This window comes from Armigeres subalbatus, chromosome 3 (assembly GCF_024139115.2).
Source record: "Armigeres subalbatus isolate Guangzhou_Male chromosome 3, GZ_Asu_2, whole genome shotgun sequence".
Lineage (NCBI taxonomy): Eukaryota > Metazoa > Arthropoda > Insecta > Diptera > Culicidae > Armigeres > Armigeres subalbatus.
The window spans coordinates 373,427,432-373,448,016 of NC_085141.1; the positions used below are offsets into that span (position 1 = coordinate 373,427,432).

The window sequence follows — 20,585 nt, forward strand, 5'->3', positions numbered from 1 at the left end:
AAATGAATTCCTGAGGGAATTCAAAATGAATTCCTGAGGGAATTCAAAATGAATTCCTGAGGGAATTCAAAATGAATTCCTGGGGGAATTCAAAATGAATTCCTGGGGGAATTCAAAATGAATTCCTGAGGGAATTCAAAATGAATTCCTGGGGGAATTCAAAATGAATTTCTGGATGAATTCAAAATGAATTTCTGGATGAATTCAAAATAAATTCCTGGGGGAATTCAAAATGAATTCCTGGGGGAATTCAAAATGAATTCCTGAGGGAATTCAAAATGAATTCCTGAGGGAATTCAAAATGAATTCCTGGGGGAATTCAAAATGAATTCCTGGGGGAATTCAAAATGAATTCCTGGGGGAATTCAAAATGCATTCCTGAAATTCAAAATGAATTCCTGAAATTCAAAATGAATTCCTGGGGGAATTCAAAATGAATTCCTGGGGGAATTCAAAATGAATTCCTGGAGGAATTCAAAATGGATTCCTGGAGGAATTCAAAATGGATTCCTGAGGGAATTCAAAATGAACTCCTGGGAGAATTTAAAATGAATTCCTGGGGGAATTCAAAATGAATTCCTGGGGGAATTCATTCTGAATTCCACCCGGAGTTCATTTTGAATTCCACCCGGAATTCATTCTGAATTCCACCCAAAATTCATTCTGAATTCCACCAGGAATTCATTCTGAATTCCACCAGGAATTCATTCTGAATACCACTCGGAATTCATTCTGAATACCACCCGGAATTCATTTTGAATTCCACCCGGAATTCATTTTGAATTCCACTCGGAATTTATTCTGAATTCACCCCGGAATTCATTCTGAAGTCCACCCGGAGTTCATTCTGAATTCCACCAGGAATTCATTTTGAATTCCACCAGAAATTCATTCTGAATTTCACCAGGAATTCTTTCTGAATTCCATTAGGAATTCATTCTGAATTCCCTCAAGAATTCATTCTGAATAGCCCCCGGAATTCTTTTTGAACTCCCCCAGAAATTCATTCAGAATTCACCCGGGAGTTCATTCTAAATTCTCTCAGAAACTCATTCTGAATTTCCCCAGGTTTTTGACTTCCTCCAAAAATTCATTTTGAATTCCTCCAGGTATTCATTTTGAATTCCCCCTGGAATTCATTTTGAATTCTCCCAGGAGTTTATTTAGAATTCCCCCAGGAATTCATTTTAAACTCCCCCAAGAATTCTTTTTATATTCCCCCCGAAATTTATTTTGAATTCCCCCAGTAATTCATTTCAAATTCACCCAGGAATTCATGCTGAATTCCTCCAGAAATTCATTCTGAATTCCACCAGGAATTCATTCTTAATTCCACCAGGAATTCATTCTGAATTCCACCAGGAATTCATTCTTAATTCCACCAGGAATTCATTCTGAATTCCACCATGAATTCATTCTGAATTCCACCAGGAATTTATTCTGAATTCTACCAGGAATACATTCTGAATTCTACCAGGAATGCATTCTGGATTTCGCCAGGAATTCATTCTGAATTCCACCAGGAATTCATTCTGAATTCCACCAGGAATTCATTCTGAATTCCACCACGAATTCTTTCTGAATTCCACCAGGAATTCTTTCTGAATTCCATTAGGAATTCTTTCTGAATTCCATTAGGAATTCTTTCTGAATTCCTCCAAGAATGCATTCTGAATTCCCCCAGGAATTTATTTTGAACTAAATGAATTCTGAGTTTCCCAAATTCCCTCAGGAACTCATTCTGAATTTCTCCGGGAATTAATTTTGACTTCCCCCAAGAATTCATTTTGAATTCTCCCAGGAATTCATTTTGACTTCCCCCAGGTATTCATTCTGAATTACCCCAGGAATTTATTTTAAATTTCCCCAGCAATTCATTTTGAATTCCCCCAGGAATTCATTTTAAATTCCCCCAAGAAGTCATTTTGAATTTCCCCATGAAATCATTTTAAATTCCCCCAGGAATTCATTTTGAATTACCCCAGGAATTCACTTTGAACTACCCCAATAATTCATTTTGAATGAAGTTTGGGGGAATTAAGACAAAATTCCTGGGGGAATTCAAAATAAATTCCTGAGGGAATTCAGAATAAATTCCTAAGGGAATGCAGAATAAATTCCTGGAGGAATTCAAAAAGAATTCCTGGAGGAATTCAGAATGAATTCCTGGGGAAATTTAGAATAAATTCCTGGGGAAATTCAGAATGAATTCCTGGGGGGAATTCAAAATAAATTCCTGGGGGGAACTCCAAATGAATTCCTGGGGGAATTCAAGATGAATTTCTGGGGGATTCAAAATGAATTCCTGGGGGAATTCAAAATGATTTCCTAGGGGAATTCAAAATGAGTTCCCGGGGGAATTCAAAATGAATTCTTGGGAGATCAATATGAGTTCCTAGGGGAATTCAAAATGAATTCCTGGGGGAATTCAAAATGAATTCCTGGGGAAATTCAAAATGAATTTCTGAAAGAATTCAAAATAAATTTCTGGGGGAAATCAAAATGAATTTCTGTGGGAATTCAAAATGGATTTTTCCATAAAAATCCGAGGAATTTCTTAAGTAAAATGGTCAGGTTTCACTTAGGAAATTCCTCGGACGATAAAAGAAAATAATACCAAACTTATAACAAGTTCAGATATAAATAAAAACTGTTGATAAAATTCAGTAACTACCATTCGTTTCGAGAGAATAATTTGTCAAATTTATAACAGATATCGGCACCAACATTTCAAAAGGGTGAAAATGCTTTTATAAACAAGAGCTTCTCACATCACTGGTGGACTAATTTGTGCCTGCCCATGCAATCCAGCGCTATCGAGTGAAAGAAGAGGATTCGCTGTTCTGTCAGTGGTGTTGGAAAATGTGGGTGGGCTCAAATTAGCCAAGAAATTAGCCCACCAGCGACGTGAGAAGCACAAAAGCAGTTTTGCCTTTTTGAAATGTTGATGATTTTATTTTCTTTTATTTTATCTACGGATTGGAAACTAATTGTGATAAAATTTGTTAGAAAAATTTTCATAACTAAATAACACAACATGTTACAAATCAGTTGTTTTATTCTAGTCGGGAATACAAAGAATTTCCTGCGGAAATATTTGCCAAAAAAAAAACTCTGAAGAATTTGCTGAGGAAATTTCGAAGAATTTGCCAAGGAGAAAATGCCACTGCCAAGAAGAATAACGACACACTCCACCGCCTACGATTTCTAGACCTGTGCGCCGGTCTCTAACTCCAGGAGGAACCCATGTAGAAACACGAAGAGGAACTCCAGAAGAAATTAGTGGAGGAACTTCAGATGAATTTGTGGAGTAACTGAAGCAACTGCAGAACAAAATCCTGGGAGCAACTTCAGGAGAAAATCAATAAGGATTTGCTTGTTGAACTTCAGCATGGATTGCTAGAAAAGCTTCAGGATATATTCCTAAACGGTCTCGAGGAGAAATTTCTTATGGAACTAAAAAATAAATTACTGGTAGAGTTCCTGGAGGATTTCCTGAAGAAACTTTCAAAAATCTCTGAGTGGAGTAATTGTAGAAACTCTAGGAGAAATTTCTGGTGGAATTCGAGAAGGAACACTTGGAGGAATTTCATGACGCATTTGTTGTAGAATCTCAGGGTGGAACTGTGTAGAAACTCCAGGAGGAATTGCTCAGGGGGGATTCCCAACTCTAGGAGAAATCTTTGGAAGATTTTCTAGGAATTTCAAACAAAAATTCCCAAATTTCTAAATTTCTAAAATCATAAATTCCCAAGTTCCTAAATTCCTGATTTCCTAAATTGTAAAATCCTTAAATTCCTAAATTCAGGGATTCCTAAATTTCCAAGTTCCCAAGTTCCCGTGTTTCAAGCCTCCTGAATTCCTAAATTACCAACTTCCCGAATTCGGAGATGCCTGAATTCCCAAATTCCTAGTTTGAAACGAATTTCACGATCTCGATTATAACGATTAATTTGTTTATCGGCTGTGGTAGGCCTGCCTTGGCACATTGGTTTCTATACCACTAACCAAGCCGCCCACAATCAGAACGTTAGGCAAGAAGATTCATGCTTCGATTGTGTGCCATTCAAGGGATAGTCTCTATGCCTCCCTTTCACATTCTGCCGCTTCATACTTGTTTGCGCCCTAGCGAACGGCTTTCAATATGTTGATTTTCAAATAATTACTTTAGTATATCGATTATCTCTCATATTTTGTGTAAGACTGGCCGATAATGCCGATAATCGAAATCCCTAAAAAATCCTGAATCCTTAATTCCTAAGTTCTAAAATTTGATATATCGTCATTAGGCCGATACAAATATTTAAAAACAAAAATGTCACCCCACCCCCCGCGGATTTTTTTTGTGACAAAAAATAATATTTTGAGCGGGCAACAAAAAAATCGGATATTTTTCAGGATTTTCGAAACAATCTTTATTAAATCCGAGGAGTTTTTTTTTTGATTTTTTTTCATTTTAGTATTTATTTTTTATTAGGGCTCCCCAGTGCCGGACACATAAGCCATTTAACGAAAAACTCTCTACTTATCCGGATTATGTTCACTAGTATTATACCACAGTATAATACCTCATACACAAAATATGATCATTGATGATTCATACAAACTATATTTGAACATGCGAACATTCGAAATTGTGATGTTGAATGTTGGTGAAAATTTTCACGATTCAGAAAAGTGTCTCCTAGTACCGGACACTATTGCATCATGTTCAAATATGACCAAGTTCTTGTTACATGAGTGAAGATATCATTAAGAATAGTAATATTTTTCACTTGCTTCAAGTTGTAGATATTAACACGTGTTAGTAGAGCTTATTTGACTCTCTAGCTAAATTTCTTATATCCTATTCAAAATTCCCACCATTTTCAATGACATCCTCATATTTTGTTTCTGCTTATTTCTGTGGCTTTCTGATACCTAAGCAAGAAAAAAAAATTGAATTGAAGTAAGTTTATCAAAACAGGTGCAAAGAATGGCTATTTGATCACATAAAAAAACTCAGTGTCCGGACCCGGGGGACAGCTACCGAATACAGAAATTAATTTGGCACCGCATATACATTATATATCGTGAACGCTATTTAAAATATGTTTAATTTTGACCATCTCGACATAATCAGAATGCATTCGATTGATTTTAATATTGTTGATTCAAACCTTCTAAAGTAAGGCGCAACATGAAATTTTTTGACATTTTTGTTCAATTCCAAATTTTATAAAAAGTTTACAACATGAAAATCGGATATACCCTGCAGGCAAAGGACTTTTCAATACCTTTCTTTTGTGCTACATAAGATGATGGAGGGATCTCTGCAAGTACCTTTTTAAGAAGTGTCCGGTATTGGGAGGTGTCCGGCGCTGGGGGATCTCCCCCTATACAGATTGCAGTTTTCAGCCTGGCCAGCCTGCATATCTAATTTCCAATCCAGCTTTCTCGGTATAAGAAAATATTTGTTTGCAAACTGGATTTTTCGAAACACATAATGATGGTTTCAATTCGAACGGCTTTCAAGCAGTGCGGTACGATTTGCAAGCATTATTTTGCGACTTGTAAGTGTTGCAAAAAACGTGGAGCGGAATATTCCGCCTGGTTCTCAGCGGCCAGTGCATGGATTTACAATCTGTTGTCACTTACGACATCATGATATCCTAAAAATTGTTGCTGGAAATAATCATGACAATTGGACTAAAAACATCTTATATATATCGGGGCAAAGTTGCCGTTCCACGTTTTCTGCAGGAGTTGGTATTTGCAGTGTTAATTATTTTTCAATCTTAAAATGGTTAGTGATATAGAAATGATTTTGAAATATATTACTTCATTCCGAATGCGCTACTGTCACATGAATGTGCATTCAGAGTACATAGCACCTCAATCCTTCTGCTTTCAAAGCAATAGCAATCGATTTGCTCTTCATCTCATGTGCTCAACATTCCCATGCACTGCAACGATGAGCAAATATCCACAATTAGTTACTTCATTTCTTCGTACTCGCCAAGCCCGTGCCAATCCTACAATAGCAAATGGCAGTAATAACACTAACAGAGTAATCTCTTCATGTTTCCTGTTCTTCTCTTCCACCCCATCTCTACTTCTAGGTCGACTGCCCGTTCATCGTGTGCATGACGTACGCCTTCCACACCCCCGACAAGCTGTGCTTCATCCTGGACCTAATGAACGGTGGCGATCTGCACTACCATCTCTCCCAGCATGGCGTATTCAATGAGTCCGATATGAAGTTTTATGCAGCGGAAGTAAGTTGACTTAACTCATCATCACCATCAACAACCCCCAGTCCCAAGTCCGTCGACACCCAACTCCCGGAGTGTCGTGTTAAACCTCACCAAATGGCATTATTTTATACCATATTCGTCGTTCGTTGTTCGGGTTCAGTGGTGGGTGGCAGTCAATTGTCCCATCTGACTGCTGTTGCAATTAAATGTAAGGGAAAGCGGGTCATATGAAACACCAAATGATTCATTAATTGTTGTATTCCAGTGGATGTTTCAATTGAAGTAAGATAATACGTTAAAGGTATATTATCATATTATGAGACTCACCTTTGAACAGTTGTTCTGAACAATTCAGCTGCGGACACCCTTTAACGACATAAGCATCAGAAATCTTGTTTTCGTCGTCCTCATGAACGCCATTATATAAAGTCACAAAATTAACTTCAATTCACTCACTTCAATTGTTACCCAACATCAAGTATCATAAATAAACTATCGATGTTCGTTCTGAACTTTCAACTGCGCCGGTGCCCCGAAGTGAAGCGCTCCGGCTTCCGGTGTGGCAATTCCCCCGTTTTCTTTTCGCAGTTCCAGAACATCTCATTTGACAATGGGTTTTTCTGTAACACGACCACCACCATCACCCGTCGTCATTGAAGAAGTTGCCAAGAAAATCGAACTCAAAAAGTTCAATCATACAGTGCCCCCTCCTCTCCCTAACTCCCCCATCATCCCCTTGATGCTCACTTCGACAGCGCATCGCACTCCGACAAAGGCGAACCATTACACCAGATATGTTCCGGCCGTCACTCTTCTTGGTTTACAACTTTGTAAAGGAGCACAGCAACCGGAGATATTTCCTCGTCGTGCGCCACTTCCGGTACATTGACTGGATTCTTCCTCGCTAGTTCATGTTGCATGAAAACGGTAAATTTTACGATCATTGCTCGTTGTTTTATGTTTCATGAAAAATGGGAGAGAAAAAGTTTGGACCAAATGGCCTTCCCCTAATTTGTTTCCGTTCCGCCAATTCTGCATCGCTCATATCAATTCATCACAGGTTAGAGGGTGGAAAATTGAAGCTCATTGCAACTTGTCTTCATGGACTGTGGGTTTTAAACGTAATTTCTTGAAATGATTTATAGTACACTCCTTCAGCAGTCTTTCTGAATAACCGGATATTGAGGTGACTTGGGAAAGCACTACGCGCACCGCGTTATTTTTGCTATCTTTCGTCAGCTTTTCAGGAGCTTGAATACGTTTATAATCTTGAAAATCGATGGAAGTTTAATATTCGGGCGCAAAACACCAGTGTTCGGAATACAAGTCAAGTTCGGGCTTTGAGTCAAAACGGTAATTGTCAATCCATCAGTATGCAGGTATATTGCGAGTAAGAACGCGATGTGATACTTTTTCAAAGTCATATCTGTTTTTATAAGTCATAAAATGAAATACTTTTCCATACCTAGCGATCTTCCAGCCATACGATCTTTGCTTGGACCCGTGCCTTCGTTTTACGTTCGACCCGATTGCGGAAGTGAAATTCCGACAAGCGATGGTAATCCTGCAAGGACACCGTTCTGAAAAAAAAAACTTTCAGAAGGTCACGTCTCCACGCTCAGTAATGAGCATTAATAAAAATAAGAGGAGGGGGAGTCTCTGAATTCTTCACTTCCTTTTAAGAGACAAGGTTTCAATACCATTCTGCCAAAACGCGGAAAAAAAAGGGAGACTTCAGATGTTCCTTCTAACTCTAACATTGGAAATAATTCTTCTCCTATCGAACTGAGGAATCAGTTCGATTTGATTCATGACTAAATTGAGCAGATCGAATCTACCTCTAGCCCAGTGATTCGATTCATGCGAAAAATCAAAGGATTCCGTCAGATGTGGTATCTGTTGCCGAGTATTCTGGCTTTAGGAATGAGATTTTGGGTAAACTTCAGTGGTTCAAGGTTTCATTTCAGATTGCCAGGAAGGGTGACTGCCGCGTTTTGCCGGGATCCTTTGACGATCGTAAACGTCTTCTACAGTATTTAACTGAGAAGCGGCATAAATTCTTCACATACTACCACAAAACTGAGCGATTGTTCAAAGTCATCTTGAAAGGTCTCCCTAGTGATGATAAATAACTGGACGAGATTAAAATTGAAATTTCTCAATTACTTGGATTTCCACCAAATTTTCGCTCTGGTACTTCCCAGATGGGTATTTCTTTTTTATTTAGTTCTCTTTAACAAAAGGAAAAGGCCTGCATTATGTTCCATGTCCGTGTTACATGGGAATATTTCCGCAGGCCTGGGGAAAATTTCCAAAACCCCACTCTGTGCCGTAAGTGCCAAAAGTGGGGTCACGGAACTAAACATTGCCACATGGATGGATGCTAAAGGCATGATTTGTGGTGGAACCTCTCACGCCAAGGTCGCCTGTCCTGTGAGAGAAAATTCCAAAAAAATTAAATGTGCAGTTCGTCGAATTATAATTTTTCCTATGCAAGCATCATTGCAGGCAGGCAAAATTTCATTTCTGAAAATTTACCGACGATGAATGATGTTCATACCCATTCTACAACGAAAAAAAACGTTCGTTCTGACGACTCAGGTAGCATGTCTGCTTCCGACTTTGATTTTTTAAATGAACAATTGCATCACACGATTGATGCAATGTTCAAAGCAAATACCAAAACTGAAGCTGTTCAGGTTGGTATCAAATTTACTCAAAAAATTGTTATAGGACTTCGTTTTAATGGATCCAAATATTTTTTTGAAAATTTTAAATTGGAATGCCCGCTCTTTAAAGGGTCATTTAAAGGGTTATTCAACTTCCTATCAGCTCATAATGTGCACATTGCCATTATAACTGAAACATATTTAAAACCTGAACTCTTCATCAAAAGAGATCCAAATTATTTTATTTACCAAAATGATCGTCTTGACAGCGCCTGTGGGTCGCCATTGTCATTAATAGACGTATCAAACATAAATTATATTCTTCATTTGAAACCAAAGTTTTCGAAACCTTGGGAGTTTCTGTTGAGACAAATTTTGGACAATTTTCTTTTGTTGCTGCCTACTTGCCTTTCCAATGCAATCCGCAAAGGAATTTGTTGAGAGCTGATCTTAAAATTCTAACTCGTAACAAATCCAAATTTTTCATAATAGGTGACTTCAATGCCAAACACCGTTCATGGAATAAAGCTCAAAGCAATTCCAATGGTAAAATTTTATTTGAAGATTGTTCTGCGGGATATTATACTATTCAATATCCCAATGGCCTAACATGTTTTTCATCCACTCGAAATCCTTCGACAACTGATTTGGTTTTAACGGATTCAAGTCAGCTGTGTGGCCAATTGGTAGCTCATGCTGACTTTGACTCTGATCACCTTTTTGTGACGTTTGAAATCTCACTAGAAGCCATTTATAATCCAATCAGCTCTACTTTTAATTATCATAGAACTGATTGGGATTTATATAAAACGTATATCGATAGGAATTTTGATGTTGATATTCCTCTCGATACCAAAAGTGATATTGATAATGCTCTCGTATCTTTGACAAATTTAATTGTCGAAGCCAGAGGCATTGCAATTCCGAAATGTGAAGTTAAATTCAACTCCATTATTATTGACGACGATCTTCAGCTACTGATCCGTCTTAAAAATGCGAAGCGAAGGCAATACCAAAGAACTCGCGATCCCGCCTTGAAAGTTATTTGGCGAGATTTGCAAAATGAAATTAAAAAACGTTTCGCTATTCTGAAAAATGCCAACTTTAAGAATAATGTCTAGAAATTGGAGTCGAGAAGGATTAAGTTCAACACAGTCAGTGAATTCGTTGGGAAAATAGTTCGTTCGGGATCCGATACTAGGATACAAGATTTAATGAATAAAAATAGATAATAATTGTGAAATAAATAAATATTCAAATTACAGCTTTGAAGCTGATCAAATGAATCTGCTCTCAAAAAGTGTTTGAATGATCCGGCGACAACAATTCTCAACAAATAGATTTATTTTAACATATAATTTTCATACAATATTACTTAAAACTACTTACATTTTAGTGCACTAATCGCGATTTGCCAAAGGCAGATTCGTTTCACACCAACTTTGAATGTATACTGATTCATTTTACCTTTAACAGTGTTGCCAGTTTCACAGAACTAATTACTACCCCAACAGTGGGCTTCCTCCATCTTCTCAAAGTTTCGTGCCATAATATCTATGTCGTCGGTGAAGCCAAATAGCTGGACGGATTTATTGAAAATTGTACCACTCGTGTTAATCCCTGCTCTTCGTATTACCCCTTCCAAAGCGATGTTGAATAGCAGACACGAAAGACCATCACCTTGCCGTAACCCTCTGCGGGTTTCGAAGGGACTCGAGAATGCCCCTGAACCTCGAACTACGCACATCACCCGATCCATCGTCGCTTTGATCAACCGTGTCAGTTTATCCGGAAATCCGTTTTCGTGCATTAGCTGCCATAGCTGGTCCCGATCGATTGTATCATATGCGGCTTTGAAGTCGATGAATAGATGGTGTGTGGGCACGTTGTATTCGCGGCATTTCTGCAGTACTTAGTGAATGGCGAATACCTGGTCCGTGGTGGAGCGTTCGCCCAAAAAACCCGCCTGGTACTGCCCCACGAACTCCCTTGCAATTGGTGCTAGTCGATGGCATAAAATTTGGGATAGTACCTTGTAGGCGGCGTTCAGCAATGTGATTGCGCGGGAGTTGCTACAATCCAGCTTATCGCCCTTTTTGTTAATGGGACTCACGACACCTTCCATCCACTCCTGCGGCAAAACTTCCTCCTCCCAAATCTTTATTAGCTCTCCTGGTAGTTGGTCAACCCCAGGGGCTTTGTTGTTCTTCAGCCGGCCAATCTCCTCCTGGATTTCCTGGAGATTCGGAGCCGGTAAGATTATGTCCTGCGCGCGTTCTCCCAGGTCCATCACCATACCGCCATCTTCGTCTGCCACATCGCCATTCAGGTGTTCTTCGTAGTGCTGCTGCCACCTTTGGATCACCTCACGCTCGTTCGTAAGAAGGTTCCCGTTTATGTCCTTACACATATCAGGCTGTGGCACGTGGCCCTTACGTGAACGGTTTAACTTCTCATAGAACTTTCGTGTGTTATTAGCGCGGTACAGTTGCTCCGTCTCTTCACGGTCTCGATCTTCCTGCTGGCGCTTTTTCCTCCGGAAAATCGAGTTTTGTCTGTTCCGCGCCTGTTTATATCGTGCCTCGTTCGCCCTCGTGCGGTGTTGCAGCAATCTCGCCCATGCTGCATTCTTCTCTTCCACTAACTGCTCACATTCGCCGTCATACCAGTCGTTTCTCTGATCCGGAGGCACCGTGCCAAGTGCAGCGGTTGCGGTGCTACCAATGGCGGATCGAATATCTCTCCAGCCATCTTCAAAAGACGCTGCGCCTAGCTGCTCTTCCGTTGGGAGTGCCACTTCCAGCTGCTGCGCGTATTCTTGGGCTAGTCTAGCGTCTTGTAGCCGCCCAATGTTAAGCCGGACGCCGCCTTCGACGCGTGTTGTACACCGTCGAGAGTTTTGAGCGCAGGCATACTGCAACGAGGTAGTGGTCGGATTCAATATTCGCACTGCGGTAAGTGCGGTCGTTCGTGATGTCGGAGAAGAATTTACCGTCGATTAGAACGTGGTCGATTTGGTTTTCCGTTTCTTGGTTGGGTGATCTCCATGTGGCCTTGTGGATATTTTTGCGGGGAAAGAAGGTGCTTCGGACTACCATTCCGCGGGAGGCTGCGAAGTTTGTGCATCGTTGGCCGTTGTCATTCGATACGGTGTGCAGACTATCCGGTCCGATGACCGGTCTTTACATTTCCTCCCTTCCTACCTGTGCGTTCATGTCACCGATGACGATTTTGACGTCCCGCAGTGGGCATCCATCGTATGTCTGCTCCAGCTGTGCGTAGAACGCTTCTTTCTCGTCGTCGGGTCTCCCTTCGTGTGGGCAGTGCACGTTGATGATGCTATAGTTGAAGAAACGGCCTTTAATCCTCAGCTTGCACATCCTTGCGTTGTCTGGCTGCCACTCAATCACGCGTTGGCGCATCTTACCCAGCACTATGAAGCCGGTTCCCAGCTCGTTGGTGGTGCCACAGCTTTGGTAGAAAGTAGCCGCTCGATGCCCGCTTTTCCACACTTTCTGTCCTGTCCAGCAAATCTCCTGCAGCGCCACGACGTCGAAGTTGCGGGGATGTAATTCATCGTTGATCATCCTGTCGCAACCTGCGAAGCCTAGTGACTTGCAGTTCCATGTTCCAAGCTTCCAATCGTGATCCTTTATTCATCACCTAGGTCGTTGCCGATTGTATCGAGTCGCATTCGTGTCAGGGCTGTTTAGCGTCCCACCTAACACCAGGACTTGGGCTTGTGCGCTTTGAGCGGCACACGGTCGCTTTGGTGGGGCCTACTTGCGGATACATGCAGCTTTTCATAGTAATTTAACAGGGCCCACTGTCAAACCCCACCACATCCTAGGCAAGCCCCACAACTCGCAGATGGCCTGGGGAGGGATCGTCAAGCCCTTGGACATAGTCCCTGCTGCCCCCGTTGATGTAACAATATGACGCTAATTGAATCTGTTCTACCCTCCTTTGCTGGTTTAATAAGTTCTACTTAGTGAATTTTCAAACCCCAGAAGCTAAAAGTGCTTTTTTCATCATTTTAGGAAAACTGTTTTGCGTACATTTGTCTGTGAGGATTCATAATTTTGGCCAAAAATACCTCCTTTTTTCCTATTGTGCAGGGTGTCAAAAATCTTTGTTCGCAGATGACACAGGACTCTCAGCCAAAGGGCGAAGCCTTCGTGTCATTTGTAGTAGATTGCAAAAAAGTTTGGATATTTTCTCCACTTACTTGCAAAAATTGAAAATTTCACGGAATGCTTCCAAAACTCAGCTTATAATGTTTCCACATAAGCCGAGAGCTTCTTATTTGGAAACTTCTAGCAGACATATTGTCACTATGAATGGGGTTCCAATTAATTAGTCTAGCGAAGCTAAATATTTAGGACTTCTGCTAGATCAAAAATTAACTTTTAAAAATCACATTGAAGGCCTTCAAGCCAAATGTAACAAATATATTAAGTGGCTATATCCACATTCCCAAGATCCCAAAAGGAAAATGGTTGTATAAATTCGCATGCACAAAAGTAAACACTGTTTTTTGCTTGAACACTCTTTTCCCTTAACTTAAACCTTAACCATAAAAATTAGGGTCTGAAAAGGTGAAGTCTATAGTATAAAATATAAATCACCTGTTTTCTATATACCATGGCTTGAAACAACAACGATTACCATGTCCGAGTCGAAGCCCACAAAATATCAAAGTTAGCCATGACGAAACTATCATAATAAGGCACCGTTCATAAATTATGATCACTTCAATGAAAACGGGTTCATCCTAAATCTAGATTTTAACAGATTTCTCTACAATGCAGAATTTACAGATAAGCGATTTCAATATAAGGTTTTCAAAAAGATATCAACGCCACTCATGGGATACCCATTATTCTGTTTGTGTCTTGACAAAATGCATGCTAAATAGCATGCTTTTTATTTATTTTTCCTGGGTTCGTTACATATGGTAATTTATGAACAAATGTTAAAATTTTGTTTTAAAATGGTGAAAAATCGCATTTTATTCAAATAGCTCGGAATCTAATTTGCGGACGTTTGCGGACAAGTTTTCACGTGGAATGCTTAGTCCATACCTTGAAGTTACACCCAAGTGATTTGTCTTTGCCGGATCTTGCCGTATAGATTACCTTTTCCTCTGAAGAAAAACATAAAAAATAGAAAAAAAATGATTTGAGAAATGATTGTTAAGTGGTCATCAACTGAAACATAAAATTTATAATTTGACCATAAAAATGAACAAAATGGAGACATACAACTACAATCTACTCATTGTGTACTAATAATCGCTTGTTGATAACATTTATGTTGTGTAAAAATCAGATTTTCCAACTACTCCACAAATAAAGCAGATAAAATCCAATTCAATACCTCATTTTTTAGCTCTAATTATATATTTTTTTACAAAATTTTGGGTCACTTCTGAAACAGCCGCAGAATGTTTTTAAGTATCTAAAAAAATATAAGAATGTATAAATAATGAATTTTTTTTTTTTGTTGGTTTTGTCCACGAATTTGTTCTAGCTACTCTTCTGTGCCACAATTGGTTGAGCACACGTGCAATTCTTGCAGCGAAAAATAATGAAGTGGATTCTTTGAATTTGATAATTCAAAATGCAATTGTTGGAAACTTACATTCTTACAAATCGGTTGATGTTGTGACTAATTTGGACGAAGCAACCAACTATCCAACGAAGTTTTTAAACTCTTTGGATTTGCCTTGATTACCACCGCACAATTTGCAGCTTAAAGTTACATCTATCATATTGGTGCTACGAAATCTGAATCAATATGTTATAACTAGCATGTTTTTACTAGCTGAAAAGACTAGTTTTCCCTATTCAATATAATTCGGACCATGTGCTTTAACCTCGAACAACATGTACAGATGTTAATTATATTGTAGAATAAGAAAGAATAGTCATTTTGTTAACCAGTTAAATTATTCCACGATTTGTTCATTTCATGATCCCTTTGAATTTCCACTTGGCCAAATCACATAAATTAAAAACTCTGATTAAGAAAATTTCTCTGATTTTCCCACGATACCTACCTCTAAATTCTTTTTGATATCCCTGGAATTCATGCGTTTCTTATTTGTTGCTTTCAGAGCATAAAATATTCACTTTCATGAAGCACATTCGCCCCGAGTTTTAACAATCGCGTTTTTATCATTCAAAACATAGAATGACTTACTCAGTTTACTTCTTCATAGATTCATTCAATCGATTACCACTGAGTATGGAAACTGCGCGCGGCAAAAATCATAATTAGCCTTGATTATAATGACATTTGCCGTTAAAAATTCCCATAGATTGAACGTCTGGATTAGCTCTATGCGTGTATTTATTTAAATCATGTGTTTAGTTTTACGATTATTCTATAATTTGTGGAATCAGAAGTAGGGTAGAGAACTATTTAAGCAGCACCCCCTATTCCCGTCAGCAACGTTCATTACTCGAACGCATTACAACAGAATTACTTGTTGTTTAGTACATGGTTAGTTTCTGTCGATATCTAGAGATGTACAAACAATCAAGCCATTTGGTTGGAACGCGGTCGAGTTATTAACGTTGCGGACGGGAATAGGGGGTGCTGCCCAAATGGTCCCGCTCCCTATGTTTAGCAGTGAAATGACATAGATGGGCTTCATAAAAAATATTCGAATATTGAAAGCTCTGGTTGCTTTAATATCCCTTTCGGATCTCTAAAATATCTCAAACATATTATTTCGTTAACCTTGTATTGTATAACAAGAACAGTCTCTTCCACAATCTAATAATTGTTTTCCCAAAACTCTTCAAATTAACAACTTTTGAATGTCTAAAATGTCATCTTAATCTTATTTCATAATACTCGGCAACACCTGAATGTCTTATCGTAAGCCACAGAAAACACACGATGTCTAATAATTTAATCAACTTTTGTTGAGAATTTTACTTAAAAATTAACGTCTAACGGTTCAAGCTTCTTTCTTCAAAAGTTGAGCTTCGTACCACAAGTTGTATTATACCAAGTAGCTCTTATAAATGTTAAGAAATCCATGGATTAGCTACTTGTACCTGACGGAATTTTATTAACCTTTGCATCCCCAACCTCTTTTGTGCATCAAAATTTTGGTTCAATCAAAGGTAATTGCCTATTTCCGGGGATTAAACCACCCGACTTGGACGTTAATTTACAATGTTATGAAAACTCATATGTGAATATGTACGTTATGTGGAAGATATTGATTTGGAAAATGTATTGAAGGTAACCACTTTCCCTTCGATGGGACTCGAACCCATGACCCTACAGTACGCTAGACTGGTGCTTTAACCAACTAAGCTACGAAGGACCTCCGTCGGTCTTCGCAACCTAGCGGCTACTGAACGAGCTCGAGATTCCCAAATTGGACGCATAGTCAAATCACTCGCAATCCATTTATCAAGCCAATACTTCCACATGTGTATTGTACACGTCCACATTAGAGGAGCGTTTTTGGTGATGTTTTTGCTCTAATTCATTCAATTTCTGACCGATTTGTTTAAAATTTTCAGACATGAACCAGAAATTGCCATAGTTTCAGAGGATCGACTGATTAGACATGTCGGTCCACCGGTTCCGGATTTATACTGAATCCCGGTGGGGTCTGTCGGGTGGCCATTTAGGACATTTTTTGATCTTTATGATTGTTGTTTGTTGTTTGTTATTTGCGATGCTTCTGAACGAATTTGGGACCATGATGGCCACTCTGGATCCGGTTCCGGGACTCTAACTGGGGACATATATCAGAATACTTCGAAATGTATCATGAGGCATATCAATCATCGGCATTTTTTGGCGAAAGTTATTTTGAAAAAAAATTTAGATTTCTACTATCAATTTTGATCCTTTTGATCCAGTTGATCCAAACATCCCGGGACACCTGGAACCAATTCCGGGGACCTTGTGGAAGACTTGAATCCGGTTTTTGGAAAAAATATAGTATGCTATTTTAAAAAAATGCGTTCTTACATTTTTTTCATGATTTACCATGAAAAAAATGTAGGAAAGCATTTTTTAGATCTTGATTCTACTTCTGCCCACCTCCGGGAAAATCCGGAAGTCGAAGGGAGAGGTTTTGAAGTTTGTTTCATAAGTTAAAGTTCGTTACCAAATCTGTTAGTTGTACGCACATTTCGATTTTTCGAAATCAGATCGAGAAAAAAACAATCAAAGGGTTTCCCTCTAATATAATTCAGAACCTTAGGTTTGGGCCACCCGGCACCGGTTCCGGGGTAGACCTGTGCGCCGAATAAAATTTAATCGGCGGCGGCGTGATAAAAAAAAATAGCCAGCGGTGGTAGCGTCACACTGTTGGCGACCGGTTGACGGCGGCGTAGAATCTTCTAGAGAAATTCCCCCAGGTATGGCTCCGAAAGTTTCTCCGGAAGTTCCTACAGGAATTCCTCCGGAAGTTCCTCCAGGAATTCCTCCGGAAGTTCCTCCAGGCATTCTTCCGGAAGTTCCTCCGGGAATTCTTCCGGAAGTTCCTCCGAGAATTCTTCCGGAAGTTCCTCCAGGAATTCTTCCGGAACTTCCACCAGGAATTACTCCGGAAGTTTCTCCAGGAATTCCTTCGGAAGTTCCTCCAGGAATTCTTCCGGAAAATCCTCCAGGAATTCCTCCGGAAGTTCCTTAAGGAATACCTCCAGAAGTTTGTTCAGGAATTCCTTTGGAAGATCCTTCAAAAATTCCTTCGGATGATCCTTCAGGAATTCGTCCGTAAGTTCCTTTAGCAATTCCTCCAGAAGTTTCTTTTCCGGAAGTTTTTTGTAGAATTCCTCCGGAAGTTCCTTCAGGAATTCCTCCTGAAACTCCTTTAGGAATTACTTCGGAATTTCTTTGTAGAATTCCTCCGGAAGTTCCTCCAGGAATTCCCCCGAAAGATCTTCAGGAATTCGTTTGGAAGTTCTTTTAGAAATTCCTTCGTAAGGTCCTTCAGGAATTCTTCCGGAAGTTCTTTCAGCAATTCATCCAAAAGTTTCTTCGTGGAATTCTCCGGAAGTTTTTTGTAGAATTCCTCCGGAAGTTCCTTCAGCAATTCCTCTAAAAGATCCTTCAGGAATTCCCCTGGATGTTTTTTAAGGAATTTCTCTGCAAGTTACTTCAGGAATTCCTCCGTAAGTTGCTTTAGGAATTCCTTCGGAAGCTCCTTCAGGAATTCATTCGGAAATTTCTTTAACAATTCCCCCGGAAGTTCCTTCAGGAGTTGCTTTAGGAATTCCTTAGGAAGTTTATTCAGGAATTCCTTAGAAAGTTTATTTAAGAATTCCTAATGAAGTTTCTTCAGGAATTCTTTGAAAATTTCCTTCAAGATGTCCTTCAGAATTTCCTTCAGAAGTTCCTTCTGGAATTCCTCCAGAAGTTCCTTCAGGAATTGCTCCAGAAGTTCGTTCAGGAATTGCTCCGGAAGTTCTTTTATGAATTACTTCAGAAATTCCTTCAGAAATTCCTTTAGAAATTCATGCAAAATTTCCTTCAGGAATTTATCCAGACGTTCTTCCAGGAATTCCTCCGAAAGTTCATTCGGGAATTTCTGTAAAAGTTCTTCCTGGAATTCCTCCGGAAAATCCTTGAGCAATTCCTCCTGAAGTTCCTTCAGCAATTTCTTCCGAAGTTCTTTAAAGAGCTTTTCCGGAGGTTCCTTTCAGAATTTCTCCGGAAGTTCCTTCAGGAGATCTTCTGGCAGTTCCTTCAGGAATACCTAAGGAAGTTCCTTCAGAAATTGCTCCTGAAGTTTCTTCAGGAATCCCTGAAGTAACTTCCGGAGGAACTACCGGAGTAACGGTGGACCAACATGTCCAAACTATGATAATTTCTGGTTCATGTCTGAAAATTTCAAACAAATCGGTCAAAAATTTAATGAATTAGAGCAAAAACATCACCAAAATTTTGATGCACAGAAGAGGTTGGGAATGCAAAGGTTAAATTTATTCCACATCCCAAGATTTTAAAGAAGAGCATAGCAGATTTGAAGACACTGAGTATAACTTTTTTTAAATGTTCAAGAAATCTTAGAAATGCAATAAAACATACTCAAACCAGATTCGATTAATAGACTACGCAATTAAGAATCTTCAATCTGGACCACGCATTCATACCAAACTCGCTATTTACGCTTTTAACATTCAAAGAAATTTTTCGTCTAAAAAAAATCTACTATACCAACTGAGGCTATGCCCCCCCTAAACCATGACTCTAGTTTCGCCTATGTCTGCTGCAAAAATGAAGAGATGTTCTCTTTTTTGCCTTGCAAGCAAATGCGTGAGATTGAAAATCCGGAAATGGCGAGTTCAATCCTTAGAAGGATGTTGTCAGGTGGTAAATATTTTCGTCTCATGTTATTTGTTGAAAAAAAATAACGAGCAGGACAGGAACAATTCCGAACTAGGTACTTCCTGGGACGGGACCTGCAAAGAGGAAAAAATGTAACTTCATCTGCAACCAGCAAGCGCTGTCACGAATTGTCAGATGCAACCAGCACCTTTTTGTGTAAAAGTATTGGTATCCCTCAAAAAGTGCTCCTGAATGATTTTACGTTTTACGAGTACTTTTTTCACTTTGAAAAGTATTCTAGAAAAGCCGATACAGCCGTTATTGAACTGTTATAAATACGTGTTTTATTTCCGATAGGGAAAATCTTTTATAAAAAATAAGTTTACAAATCCGTAAATCACAAACACTTTTATTGTGCCCAGAAGATTCTACCCGGGATTTAGGTGGAAATGATTTCTAAGGAAACAGTTGAGGAATTGATGATCAACTGTGATGAAAAGAAGAACAAGTGTCAAAACAAGGAAAAAGAAGCCGTCTTTGCAGGTCTCGTCTCAGGGTACTTCGAGTTGCTTCCGTTACAGTGCTGTTTGTTTATCCTTTTAGGTTGATAAAATCGTTTTCTCGGAATGTGATTGAATATTTATCAAAAATTTTCATTCCATTCTATAGACGATGAGCTTAATACGATAATTATTAAAATAGTTAAACTCGAAGGTTTGCTCAGGATGTGCATATTCGCCTTTGTTCCCCTACGTGGAATTGGCAAGCGATTGTGAATTTCAAAGATGTAAGCCAGATGGAGACGCATGGTAGATACATTTTCTATATACTTGGGGGTTGCGTTGTGAGAAAAAACTTCTAACGGGTTATCATACAATTTTCCCTTTTGTTACAAAAAAAAAGTTTGAACGTACTTTGGTGTTTCATGTCAATCATTTAAATTTTGTGCCCACTATGCAGCTAACTACAATTTTTGAAAAGATAAATATTAAACAACTACGGAAACATCGTATACATTTGTTAAAGTTACTGATCCGATATTTTGATTTTTTGGATTCATTACTTACACGAGTTTTTTTTTAAGAAAATGATATTAACATACGTTATAGTAACAGCAAAGCATTTGTTTTTAGGTTATTGCTGGATTAGCAACAAGATTACTCAGGCAACTTGTTTGTTACTTTCCAGTCTCGATACAAATAAGCCTGTACTGCTCTTTCGCTGATTAGATGCTCTGAAATAATGTGATGAAATAAGGAAATCACCCTCCTTAAAGGGTTCAGATAAACCAATTTACCATACTAAGCAACACTGCGAACAGTGCAAGCACTGTCGATGTTCTATCATTCTCCATCCCGCTTTTATTAGCTAA

At 39.1% G+C, this 20,585-nt stretch overlaps 1 protein-coding gene across 2 annotated transcripts in view; it reads left to right on the forward strand.

Annotated features, from left to right (window-relative positions):
• Nucleotides 1-20,585, forward strand: part of LOC134226492 (G protein-coupled receptor kinase 1) — a 543,976-nt gene that overhangs the window by 509,955 nt on the left and 13,436 nt on the right. For both annotated transcript variants that reach the window (XM_062707302.1, XM_062707301.1), the window contains one exon: nucleotides 6,102-6,257. In XM_062707302.1, the coding sequence (XP_062563286.1) occupies nucleotides 6,102-6,257 (156 nt within the window). The remainder of the gene's footprint in view (nucleotides 1-6,101; nucleotides 6,258-20,585) is intronic.